A 14,090-nucleotide genomic window follows, 5' to 3' on the forward strand; every position below is an offset into this window, starting at 1 on the left:
GGGAAGATTTAGCAGTACAATTACTGACTATTCAGAAACAAAAAACTTGAATAATATAAGTGGCAGAAAGTTTCAATAAATGTTTTTAAAATGTAGCTGTCTGCCATAAACTTTAGTTAACCAGAATGTCCTTTAGACCTGACCTGTTGAGTTTTCCAGTTTACAGTCCCCATGGCAGAATCATGTAGCTGCGAAAAGCAAATCAAGAGACTCAGGTTCAGTCCTGGCTTAGCCACTAGGCAAGACTTAGTGGCTTCCAGAGGCTCATTTTCTTATTCTGGGCAGTGGAGCTAATGACACACACTTTTGGGGCTTGTTGGAGGGGCTAAATGAGATGGCTTAAAGCACACAAAGCTTTGTACTGACACATAGGCTCAGAGTCATTTTTCTTTTGCTGGCCGATATAAATCTTTTATAATTTAATTCCTAAGAGAAATTGCGTAGAGTAGTGGAGTGCACTAGGATCTTTTTATGAATGAACATTTTGCATTATCTAGGAATCGATGCTGCTTAATATTTTACTGTGTGATGATAGCAGATTCGCCTGAATCCGTATTGTCACCAGAACACAACCTTGAAAGGCACAAAAAAATAAGTAAAGCTAGCCAGTCACAGTGGCTCACATCTGTAATCCCAGCACTTTGAGAGGCCGAGGCGGGTGGATCGCTTGAGGTCAGGAGTTTGAGACCAACCTGGCCAACATGGTGAAACCTTGTCTCTACTAAAAATACAAAAAATTAGCCAGGCGTGGTGGTGGGCACCTGTAATCCCAGATACTCGGGAGGCTGAGGCAGGAGAATCTCTTGAACCTGAGAGGTGGAGGTTTCAGTGAGCCGAGATGGCGCCACTGCACTCCAGCCTGCATGACAGAGCAAGACTCTGCCTCAAAAAACAAACAAACAAAAAAAAGTAAAGCCTTTCTGTCTCCCAAGAAAAATGTTGGTAAAAAGAAAAACCTCAAACCTATTGCTAAGTTTAACTTGATTTTTGTTTATCAACACTTTATTTTAGTTGAATAATATACAAGCCACCTTTGCATTAAAAGAAAATCTTTTTTTCCCAGTACATTTCCTTATAAGAATGGCAATGAAATGGGCTACTGGTATCAAGTACTGATTACCTCTTTATTGCCCCAAGCCAGTGAGAGAAGTACTTATGCTCTAATTAAAGGAACCAATATGAGATACCTTTTGTTCTAATGACATTAACATTGTTTTCTGTTGAATAACTTTTCCATTGACTGGCTGTATATTAAATCTTAATCAAAAGAAAACGCTGTAAAAACCTATTACGAAATAGTAGAGAAGGAAGCTTGGAGAGTCTTGGCTATTAAAAAAAAGGCGTAAGAGTTGAAATGGAATCCTCTCTGCTGTAGAGCAGGGATAAACCATGTAGTCAGTAAGGCAGCAGGGAGGGTGGAACGAGGCCACCCAGAGCCCTCTCAGTGGCTTGAGTTGCCTCCAGTCAAGCATGCTGAGCATGGAGCGTCTGATGGGGAAGATGGGAGCTTTTCAGCCCCCTCTGCTTTCCATCTCCCCACAGTAGATTTGTTGTGCTGTCTGAGTGCTATGGCTTTCCAGAACACACAGCACGCCTATATTCAAATGTTAATAAAAGTAATACGTTTCTTTCATGTAGCAAACATTTATTATCTTTTCCCTATAAAACCATGGGGAAGATTTGGGGGGAAGTCAGTAGGTAGGAGCACTTAAAATTGTTTAAGTCATTATGGCCCTAATGACAGAGCCACCAGTGACCACTCCTGTGGCACAGGCCCACCTAGGCACATCTCCCCAGCAGGACCCTGAGAATTGAAAGGCAGCCAGCTTCTATTCCAATCCCAGCCCCATCCCTCACTGGCTCATCAAACATCACTTCTTTAAACCTCAGATTTCTTAGTTCTTAGTAGGAAATCCAAGTCAGTTCATGCTTATACTGTTTGAAATAAAGTTCCTTTTCTTTGTTTCGTTTTGGTTTGTTTTGTTTTCAGCCTCATTTCTGTTCAATTTATTTTAGGCTATTTGATCTTTAAAACATATTGGTACAGATAGAGTCAGACCTGGGTGTTCTTAACTATCTCCTTTACTCACTTCCTCTATAATTTTGGGCAAGCTATGTGGCATCTCTCAGCCTCAGTTTTTCCACCTGTAAAGTGAGCATAATCTTAATAGAGCTTAGAATCTGATTAAGGAGAGGATCAACCACACACCTACCGTAGAACATCACTGGTATAATGGATATATATGCTCACATTTAACTCAGAATTTTTTAAATGAAGAATCATATAACTGTCAAATGTAAATGGCTCCTGCTTTGGCCAAGGAAGTTGGTCTTATCTACTAAAAAGTCATAAACACCCTTTGTTGAGCTTGTATAATGATGGAGGAATTCTTTTTCAGTGAGCATAATCTCATTGCTCAAGGCCTAGCAAGGCAACCACACCAACCTATAGACTTGTTGGCTTTGGGTGGTGATTAGTGACAATTCTGAAAGCAGATCGTGCATGGGGTGTTGCTGGGTCTGGGCAATGTGATTTTATCCATGTACATGATTTACCTCTCTTCTTTTTTTTTTTTTTTTTTGAGACGGAGTTTTGCTCTTGTTACCCAGGCTAGAGTGCAGTGGCGCGATCTCGGCTCACCGCAACCTCCGCCTCCTGGGTTCAAGCAATTCTCCTGCCTCAGCCTCCTGAGTAGCTGGGATTACAGGCATGCGCCACCATGCCCAGCTAATTTTTGCATTTTTAGTAGAGATGGGGTTTCACCATGTTGACCAGGATGGTCTCAATCTCTTGACCTCGTGATCCACCTGTCTCGGCCTCCCAAAGTGCTGGGATTATAGGCGTGAGCCACTGCGCCCGGCCCTTACCTCTCTTCTTAATAAGTGTGTTGGAAAAATTATGAATGTCAGAAAAATGAGGAATTAAGTGTCAGAAAATAAACACAACTATAATTTGTCACTTTACAATTCACAAAATAATTTTTAAAGCATCAGAAAAATTCCTAATTGAGATAATTCAAGAAAAGTGAATTGCTAAATTCCAAGAAATGGTATTCACCTTTTATTAATAGAAATTTGATTTTTCACTAGCCCTACTAAGTAAATGCTGAACAGATATTTAACAAACATTGGCACAAAGAGGTATCAAATTACTAACCTGCCCTCAATGGCCATATGCCTCAGTGTGGCCTTGCCAGGACCTCTACCAGAGGGCTATGGGGAGGATGGAATGGGATAATCCACATTAAGAGTTTACCATGTGACTGAAACATATTATGAGCTCAAGAAGTATATGTATTTGTAATACGGTGGTAGTATTTCTTGTGCTCACGGTCCCTCTACGCTCCTTAGCCTAGCATCCAAGCCCGACTTACTCTTCCGGCTTTGTTTTCTAACATTTCCCAATGTGATCTACATCCTGCTCACATATCAGATCCCAGAGGTTTCTTCAGTTTACCTTTGTTTATGCCAGTTCTCCACCTTCACTCCATTCCTCCCCTTATCTCATCCACCTATCAGAATCTACCTTTTCCTGGATGCCTTTCATGATGTTAACCCCTTGCCCCCAAACTGGGTTGACATTTTGTTCTATTTTTAGCTGTTTTATAGTTACTACTGTCTGAATTGACTACCTTTGTTCAGTTTAGTAGACCATTACTTGGCACCTCTATGTTCTAGAAATTATTCCAGGTGCTGGTGTTACTGAAACATGAGGGGTTAAGTCTAGATCCTGCTGCTCAACGCACAGAAAGCCAATCTCTGAGACAAGGATTATTGCCAAGGAAGAAGGCTATAATCGGGTGCTACAGCAGAGAAGATGGGAGCTCAGCCTCAAATCCATTTTCCTGACCAACTAAAACTAGGGGCTTATATAGCAGGGAAGAGATGTAACAAGTAAAGGAAAGCAGAAACCTAGGGAAGGGCAAGGAAGCAATCAAGATGAATGGAGGATCTAGCCTGTCATGTCTAGATGCAGTGATCTGGTGAGTTTCTATTTTTTTTATTTTTTGGGGGGCAGGGGGAGGGGAAGAAGCCTAAAGATTGTTTTCTGAGGAAAGACCTCGGGTAAAACAAATATAAGTTTCAAGCTTTAAGACCAGAAGGATCAATTTCTATGGACATCCAAAAAACCAAAACCAAAACAAAAAAACTATGCGACTATTGGGTCAGTTTCACTGGAATATGAAAATATACACTCTGTCCTCTTGAAGAACTCGTAATGTAGGTTAGCAAAGTCAGATATTTGTGTTGCTGACTAAAAAGTATCGACTATACAGAAAAAGAGCTTTGTTGGGCTAGGAGGAAATACTCTTCAGTTTGTCAGGGGCCTTAGATGCAGAGAGTGAGGACTCGGAAGACTCTTCATTAAGGAGCTGGTATTTGGGCTGGGGAGCCCAGTGGACAAGAGTAATTTTACCTGCTGAAGGCAGAGACAAGGGCATTCCAGGCTAGAGACAAAGAAATGTACAAAGGAAGAGATGCACTTGGGGAGAGGGTCCAAGACCCAATGGCCTGGCCTTTGAGGACCTGTTGAGGGCTTCCACCTGAACATTGGCCAGTGGTCAATAGAGTGGGGATCACAGGTATCAGAGCTTTCAAACCTGCCCATCCCTCAGCTAAGTCCCATGACATCAGAAACACTGGGGATGGGGCTGTGGAGCCTGAATTGGTATGTATCTCCCTGTGTGACTCTCATGTACTCTAAGCGGGCATAGACAGGATGTGGGGATGGTCTGATTAGCCTCCCATTCTGGAGATGGAACTCTGGCAGCTGTGTGGCGAATGGATGGAGGATGGAGGGAGAGGCCATGCCACAGCAGCCTACGTGAAGTGTGACCATGGCAGAGAGGACAAAGGGTGGAATCATTCTAGACGTAGAAGTGACAGGATTTAGTGTGAGCTTGATGTGAGGGCTTAGGGAAAGGAGGACCGTGAAGGTGCCTGAGCTTTCCAGCTTTAGTACTTGGTGGTGATTTAAACTGAAATATACTAGGAGCAAGAAGAGGCTTGTGATATCAGACCTTCATGTCCTCACACCATATTAAATCAATTACTCTTTCTTTAGATGCAGATTGTGCCACTACACCTATCACAGCAGCTTGTTTGTAGCAGATATGTTACCGTCTATGAAATGAAAATATTCAACATGTGACTGGAACTGTGGGCCTGGAACTCAGAGAAGCAGGCAGAAATGTGGACAGATTTGAGAATAACCCGCATAGCAGTGAAAGTTGAAACTCTGGGAACAGATAAGATCACCAAGGAAAGAGGCAAAGAGAGAGAAAAGAGAGCCTGGAGAAAAATTGCATTTTTAGAAGATTTGAGGATGATAAGGACACAGAAAAGAGAGTTTTAAGTCAACAGTCTTAAGTTCAGCTGAACAGAGTGAGGTTAAGAAAAAAAATGCTGGAGCAGAGATGTAGTGGTCATTGGTCCACCTTCAAAGAGAAGTTCAATGGCACTGGAGGGGCCAGGTTATAATACCATATAGAATGGCTTGATGGTGGACACCAACCCCTACTTCTCTAATTTTAACACTGAAAAAATACAGTGATGAGGCAGAAAGATTACAATTACCATTTTTCTTCTTTTTTAAAAAATGGAAGAGATTTGAGTATTTGGAAGCATTTAAGATTATACATTGATAGCAAAAATGCGTATACTCTCTAAGCATTTCTCACTGCAGGCTTGTGTCCGTGCCATCTCCCAGGGCCGAATGTGGACGGAGTGTTGTTGAAGGGCCTCCAAAAGTAAATACTGTGACCCCACTCCAGGATGGTACAAAAAACAGCTGATTATTTAGATAATGAGGAACTGGGCTCTGCCTCCTGTGGCCTGGAGACACTATGGTGTTTTCCTAACATTTTTATGTCCACAACCCACAGAACATGTAAAAGATTCCAACTTAGTACACCTCTCATCCACACTTGTGAAAAATACTTTGCTAGTGCAATGCATTTTGATCTTAATTGTTTTTCTGTTCTTTCTGTGATATTCTGTTGTATTTCATTAAAAGAGAAAAAAAAAATGAAAAGGAACCCTGGTCAGGATCCATGTGAATGGGTTTGCTGATACGAAGTTTGACCAGCCCTGTTCTGTTCCATCCTTGACTGAGGCGGTGATGAACTGTCACCGACACGTACAGTTTACGTGTGAGGCCTAAGGCAGGTTACTTCACCGCGCTAGTCTCAGTTTCCTCATCTGTAAAATGGGGGATGATTTTACCTGCCCAGCATTTCAGGTTGAACGTCAGATGAGACCCTTCATGAAAGAGTTTTCTTTCTGTAAAAATGCTACACAGGTGAAAGATTATATTATTGCCAAAACTTTAGTTCTTGGCAAAAATACCTAGTACGTTATTTTTCTTAACTGCTTGCTGATTTCTCACATTGAGTCTTGAAATGTTCAGTTTCTATCTGTAGTCATCTCTGTGGTTGGTTTGTAAGAATTTTTTTTTTTTTGAGATGGAGTCTCACTCTGTTGCCCAGGAGTGCAGTGGTGCAAAATCTCAGCTCACTGCCATCTCCAACTCCTGGGTTCAAGTGATTCTTCTGCATCAGCCTCCTGAATAGCTGGGATTATAGGTATGTGCCACCCTGCCTGACTAATTTTTGTATTTTTAGTAGAGACGGGGTTTCACCATGTTGATCAGGCTGGTCTCAAACTCCTGACCTTGTGATCCACCCGCCTCAGCCTTCCAAAGTGCTGGGATTACAGGCGTGAGCCACTGTACCCGGCCATTGTAAGATTTTTTTAAAGAAATGGGTTGGTTGATTTTTTAAAGAATGGTCCTGATGAGAGTCAGCAAACGACAGTCATTGTGTATTTAACGTTTTCTTGTTAGTGGGGCTCTTACCTTTACAAAATTGATCAGCAGAAGTTAAATAAGCATCATTTAGAAAGGACAGCAGTCCCCTTCGTGTTTAAGTATTATTAGTAGTAGAGTTATTCACAGAGTTGTTGGTTTTTTTTGGTTGTTGTTTGTTTTTTAGCACCCATCCTAGTAAGTCCTAGAGAGAGAAAACCTGTTTTGTCCCCAAGGCAACAAGAAAGCAATATCAAGTTAAATCCAAAATCCTTGGACGCTTTCAACTGTGTTCACCTTGAATCCCTCTTGGCTAATTTACAAATAGATACGTTTAAACTAGGTACTCCTACCCAATCAGTGTTAATTAATTCACATGCATGCTTAGTTCTCCTGCGGGCTCTGGTGCTCACCACTCAAAGTATATGCTTTAGATCTTGCACTTGTGTCTTTTGTTATGGTAAGTTATTTTCAAAGGCCTTTACTTGCTTTTAGACTCTGTGTGTTGAGAGATAAGGAGATGGTTTGTGTTGGCAGAGAATGAGGCTCCTAGCCTCCCTCAGTCCCAGAAGCTGTCATTCCTGTGTACGTGTTTCGCTGGAGGGAACTGTCCCAGAATCAATATTTGCATAGGAAATTTTCCCCAACCAACTCTTATTCTGATCAGATAAAAGAAAAATTGAACTGAAAAATCTAAATAACTCCTTCCTCCTTTTTCTACCACATGAGCCACACCACTGATTGTGTCTTCATTTATTTCTTGACATTAATCTATGCATTAAAGGGTCCACAGAGCTCTCCCTTTTAGGGGACTGTGTGTATTTTATGCATGCAACTTCATGGGATAATCATAAATCCTTAGCCAGGATAAATACACTTTTGCTCTTCAGATGCATTCTTGGAATTATAATTTTTTTTTCAGGAAAATAATGCTATTTTCGCTGTCTTCTCTCTGTCATTAAGGGGTTGAGGTTGAGTCCAGCAGAACTTTGAGAGTTTCTCCATTATGCAGATTAGTTTACAGAGTTAGCTTTACCAAGTCCCTTAACTTGCTCGTGTTTCTAATTCTCACTCTGTTCTTTTGGCATAATGCTAAGCAACTGATTTTGCGGTCTTTAAAGATGTGACAATAAATGTAGCATTGTTGTTGGAGATAAGCTAGAAAAATACAGGACTGGCATTTTATCTTAGGTTTGTTTTTATGTTCATCTATTCCTCCTTTATTGTATTTCTATGTATTAAGAATTATTCCTAAATCCTAAAAAGTAGTGTGAGGCCAGGTGAGGTGGCTCACACCTATACTTTCAGCACTTTGGGAGGCTGAGACAGGAGGATCGCTTGAGCCCAAGAAGTCAAGGTTGCAGTGAGGCGTGGTTGTACAACTGCACTCCAGCCTGGGCAACAGAGGGAGACCCTGCCTCAAAAAAAAAAAAAAAGGTGTTAACTCTCAATCTGAAATTATCATTTAGTGTCCTGCATGTTCTGTGTTCTAGTATAATAAGGTAAGAAAAAGAAATGCCTATACCCTAGAGCATTGTTGTTTAAAACCAAAACTATGAATTCAGTAGGCTAAAATAGTCCAACACTTAATTTTCTTCATTTTTATTAAAATTAGCACTTTAAAGAGAAAAAATACAAATAAAGCTCAAATGAAGTGCCAAAGTATGATTGCTTTTCATGGGAAGTTATTTTGCATTGCTATATGCTTAGCTTGCCCTCCAAGAAAATTACTCTGCATTCCAGAATGAGGAAAGACTTCTTCTATTATTTCAATTAGTTAAGTGAAGTTCCTTACTTCTATAGCCCATTGCATTTTTAAGTGGAATTTAGGATGTTATTCTGTGTTTTATTTTTCCCTTTGTATTCTTGCCTCTAGTTTTTCAGAGAAAACACAAATGTTTTTCTTTGTTCTTAAGTTTCCCCCTAGCGGGGCAACAGTAGCAACAGGGGACCCCTTTGAACAAGCATGAATGGGACTTTTCTCTGAAAAATAGAAGAAAAGCCTCTACCCATTTCAACTCTTCCTACCTTGCCTTTAGATGCCCAGGTGGTCAGAGTTATCCTAGTTATCCAAAGAGTGAACAGAAGAATTTCTCTCTTTTCTTCTTTCATAAATAGTTACAAAAGGAGTAGCTTATTATATAAGTGGGCATAGTCAAGCAGTGCCGTTTTGATCACTTGGGGATACATTGTTCATGCCACTTAGCATTTGCAGGGCCCTACTGTATGCATGGCATTGTAGGTGGGCTCCATGGTGGGCACCACACAGCAGGCATGAAAGGCATAAAAAGCAAAAGGTACATGAAATGATATTTTTAAAAATACAGAGCAGAGAGCACAATATTTAAAAGTACACAGGCTGGGCGCGGTGGCTCATGCCTATAATCCCAACACTTTGGGAGGCCAACGCAGGCAGATCACTTGAGGACAGGAGTTCGAAACCAGCCTGGCCAACATGACGAAACCCCATCTCTACTAAAAATACAAAAATTACTGGGTGTGATGGTATGTGCCTGTAATCCCAGCTACTCAGGAGAATCACTTGAACCCGGGAGGAAGAGGTTGCAGTGAGCCAGACTGCACCACTGCACTCCAGCCTGGGCAGAAAGAGGGAGACTCCATCTCAAAAAAAAAAAAAAAAAAAGTACACAGAACAATGCAAACTGAGTCCATAAGTACAGTGGGTGACCTCGCTGTCAGCCAGGGTTGGTGTGCTTTGGCCTGCTTTTGATGGGGAGGGCAAAAAGGATAAGTGACGTAGTGGATACAAGGAATAACTATTTAGGAGTCATCCTTGATTGCTTCTCCTTCATCTCCTCTTTTTTCTCTTTCCATATTCAATTCTTTGGCAAGGTGTGTCTATTTTGTCTAAAAAATACAGCTCCAGTGTTCCATGTTTCTCCTGCCATTGCCACTTCCCTGGTCTGAGCCATTGTCATCTGCAGGCAAGATTATAGCAGTAGTCACTTAACTGGTCTCCCTGCTTCCGCTCTTCTTTCCCTCAAGTCTGTTCTCCACAAAGAAGCAAAAAAGAACTTTTGAAAATAAATGTATCAAATCATGCACTTCCCAGTTTAAAATTCCTTTCTGGCTCTCCATGTTCCTAGGCTTAAATCTGAATTTATTTTGGTTTCTACTCTCTCCAGGCTTGTTGAATGTCACGTCTCCTGCTAGGGACATAATAGGTGCTCCATAAAAAATTTTAAAACAAAAGAACAGGTTGTATAAAGAGAAAAGTAATCCAACTATTATGCATGAGTCAGAGTTATGGAAAATACATTTTGGTGTTGAATGTCAGTGTGAAGTTGGACATTTGGAGGAAGCTAGAGAGTTCAGAGAAGCCCTTCAATGATGAGCAGGAGTTCAGATGCCATCAGATAAGCAATACATAAGCCAAAGTCTGGCACTTGTTGTTTCTACATTTTTTGAGACTGATTATTTTAGCATTGTGCCCAAGCTGGATTGGATTAATGAGAGGCTGGAGTCAGGGGCTTTGTGTAAGAGGTCATTGTACCAACGAAGAAAGGGTGATAAGGGCTTAAATAGGGAGATGCTGGGAAGGAGAGATGGGTGCAAGACTCCACAGTACGGAATTTTGTGGTAACAATGCACTGAGCAACCCAGATATAAAATACTGTGCTTCCTTTATTATATGACATTTAAACTGCCAGCCAGAAAACCACATTAAAATTATATCTATGGCTGTTCTCACATGAAATGAACAGAAGTCTTCATCTTAAACCCCCATCTGCCCTTTTGGTAAAGCACAATACTGATACGATGATGTCTGGATGGGTTTAGGTGAAGAACAGAATTAAGATTGAATTTTCTCACTGCCATTAATTTAATACATGAGATAATATGCATGAGAAGTACCCAGTGCTATTAGCTAACTTTGCATTTGATTAACAAAAATATAATGCCAATATTAACATTTTATGAATCTTTTTTTCTGCTGAATTGCAATCTGCGAGAAAATTATCTGAAACATTTTTTGTATGATGATATATTTGTTTAATAGTGTTCTTTTTTTTTTTTTAAGCAATTGAACAAGATGAAGAAAACAATGACAAACACGTAGCTGTAACAGAAGCTGAAAGTGTTCCAGATTCTCAGGTATGATCAATTCTGTGACAGCCCCTCATCATCCCCTTCTGTGTTAAGGGTGGTGAGACAGTACAGGTGTTCAGCTTTTACCTTTTATGTTTTGTAAATAGCCACAGTTCTGGGAATAAAGTGAGCAGTTTTGATATAAAGGTATTTCACACGAAGGGTCCTAAATTGATAATTATATTTATAATTTGATTCATAGGAGAGAATCAGATAAACACACTTTACTGGGCAAAGTGAAGAAAGAGAGAAAGCAAGGGAAATGAGTGAAGGGCAGACGTTGCCCTGAAGAAGGCAGTGGAGAATGAGCCAGCTAACAGCACAAACCTGCCAGAGGTTCTGTGCTACCTCCTAGTAGCTAAATCATGGCATGAATATGCTTTTGGTTGCAACCTACCTCCAAATACTATTGCAGCATAAAAACCTTGGATACCCTAGTGCTGACAGCTATTAACTTTAGATAACAGTGGAGCATTAAAAAATTCCGACTTAGCCTAGTTGACTCATCTCACTTTACCTTTAAGGTTTCCAAATCTGTTGATTCTGGTCAGAAGAATCACATTAATTTTTTCAATGAAGATTGCAGAGACTGTAATGTTTTAAGAAAGTCACATTGTTTTGCTATGGTAATATTAAACATGCAGCAGTCCTCAAGTTCATACTGAAATTATACTGCAGGCTTCCAAGCAAACTGGTGCAGGGATTCCCCTGCTCAGTGTATTTACCACTTTCTCCAAGATTTCTTAAATCCTTAAATTACTAGTGAGACAAGGGTTTCTACATTTGAAACATTTCTCCACATCCTTGCCTAGAGCCTGAAGACAGGTTTCTACATTTGAAACCCTTGTCTCACTAGTTATTTCTACTGTTTCTACTGTTATTCTTTATTTGTTCTGAACTTATTCTATGTGTAAATGTCTTCTTTGAATGCAATTTTATTTCTCAAAAAGGATACACAGACCTCACAGTATATTTTGTGATTTTTATTCAGCAGTGGTTATGTAACTATATTTCTACAGGACCTACAGAGGAATGAAATCATGAAACCAGTAGTTGATAATTAGATCAGGAACAGATTCTCCTTAGGTTTGAAATTCGAATCAAGTTCACCAGCATGGCATCATGGCCAGGTACGGTGGCAGGCACTTGTAATCCCAGCTACCTGGGAGGCTGAGGCAGGAGAATTGCTTGAACCTGGGCGGCAGAGGTTGCAGTGAGCCGAGATCGCGCCTTTGCACTCTAGCCTGGGCGATAGATTGAGACTCCGTCTCAAAAAAAAAAAAATAATATTGAGTGTTATAGGCCTAAGCTGGGTAGGAAGGAAGGCAGTTGTCACCTCTTCTGGTGTGTGTAAGAAGGCTTGAACTGCTACCATAGTGGAAACACCAGTTTTATTGGCTTAATTCTGCAGGCCCATCTATATAAATTCTCTGGATAGAATAAGTAGTTCAAGTCATGTGAGGTAAACTTCAAGAAAACTTAGAATTTTGCCATCAGATAAGTAGGCAGAATTAGAAATAAAAATGTATGCTCATTGGTGTGTACATACGTGTGTAATTTACATGTACAACTTATTTGATCGTATAATGGCTTGAGCACCTATTTGCCAATCTTCGCAGTATTTCAGATTACTTCAATCTTCATTCCAAAACATATTTTAAGTTAAGTGGATTCCGATTCCTTCTTCCCCATACATGATGAAATATGTTACTGAGGGAAAATGCCTCTAGGTTGCTGAAAACGTTGGGTCTATAAAGGGTTAAGATGGTCACTAACCCCAGAGAGACTTGGCCTCGTGGTACACGGGCTTCCCATCTACCGCAGATCTCTCATCTTTTCTCACATATTGGCTGCATTCTTCATACTCTCACTAAATATACCTTTTCTGCTTAAGAAACTCCCTGTGTTAATGCTGTCACTTGTGAGTGGAGTGAAGAGAGCATTTAGAGTTGGGTTTACATCCCAGCCCTTCTTCCTTAAGGGATGTTCCTTAGTAGCTGTAAACCTGGAAGTTCCTGTAAGGCACCTAAGTCTTTGTCCCCATGACGTCCCCACTATGCTAGACAATACCTAGCATGCATGGTTTTCCTCTGTACAAAATAGAGATATTATAAGCTTGTCATGAGGCTGAAATGAAGCAACATAAAACACTCCCTGCAATCCTGGCACATAGGAGAGTTTCAGTAAATGTTGGGCAGCATAATGTAAAGACTAGAGGCGCTGCCTCTGGGGCCAGACTGCCTGGGTTCCTTTCCTGACTCTGCCACAGTAACCTTGGGCAAGTTAACACTCTTGTGCTCCTATCCTCCTTTCCTGTAATAATACTGGGAGCTAACACTTGGGCAGTACTTCATATATATTAGGCACTTAAGGCTCTTTGTTTTTATTAATGTATTTAAACCTCACAGCAAACCCTCCAAGGTAGGTAGTATAATCACTACCACTTTATAGATGTGCTGGTAAGGGACCAGGCCAGGTCTCAGACCAGGGCAGTCTGGTTCTGATGTCTTTGCTTTAAACCCCTGTGCAAACTGCCTTTCTAACCTCTGTAAAATGGAAATAATTTTAGATTGTTTTGAAGATTAAACAACTACATGTGAAGCAATTAGAACAGTGCCCGGGCTGGGCACGGTGGCTCATGCCTGTAATCCCAGCACTTTCGGAGCCTGAGGTGGGTGGATCACGAGGTCAAGAGATTGAGACTATCCTGCTGAACATGGTGAAACCCCGTCTCTACTAAAAATACAAAAAAAAAATTAGCTGGGTGTGGTGGCTCATGCCTGTAGTCCCAGCTACTTAGGAGGCTGAGGCAGGAGAATTGCTTGAACCTGGAAGGCGGAGGTTGCAGTGAGCCAAGATCGCGGCACCACGCTCTTGCCTAGAGCCTGAAGACAGAGCAAGACTCTGTCTCAAAAAAAAAAAAAAAAAAACCCTACAAAAACAAAAAAGAACAGTGCCTGACACACAGTAAGCACCCAACAAAGTCAGCCTCTGTCATTTATTGTCACTCTGATCATCTCTCTCATTCCTTTTTGGTTGGAATATTTAAAGTATCTAACTGGGCCAAGATGCAGCATTACTGTCTCCCATATGGTATCTTCACAGACACAAAATATTCTAGTCCCTTTATTATAGGACAAAAGGATTTAAGAATCTTTGTCAAAATGTACTGAAA

At 40.8% G+C, this 14,090-nt stretch overlaps 1 protein-coding gene across 2 annotated transcripts in view; it reads left to right on the forward strand.

Annotated features, from left to right (window-relative positions):
• The window catches only part of RAPGEF5 (Rap guanine nucleotide exchange factor 5), a 251,137-nt gene that overhangs the window by 121,550 nt on the left and 115,497 nt on the right, over window positions 1–14,090 (forward strand). For both annotated transcript variants that reach the window (XM_064380549.1, XM_012447787.2), the window contains one exon: window positions 10,848–10,921. In XM_064380549.1, the coding sequence (XP_064236619.1) occupies window positions 10,848–10,921 (74 nt within the window). The remainder of the gene's footprint in view (window positions 1–10,847; window positions 10,922–14,090) is intronic.

Source organism: Aotus nancymaae, unplaced genomic scaffold, assembly GCF_030222135.1.
Source record: "Aotus nancymaae isolate 86718 unplaced genomic scaffold, 86718_ANA_hifiasm-v0.15.2.pri h1tg000025l, whole genome shotgun sequence".
Classification (NCBI taxonomy): Eukaryota; Metazoa; Chordata; class Mammalia; order Primates; family Aotidae; genus Aotus; species Aotus nancymaae.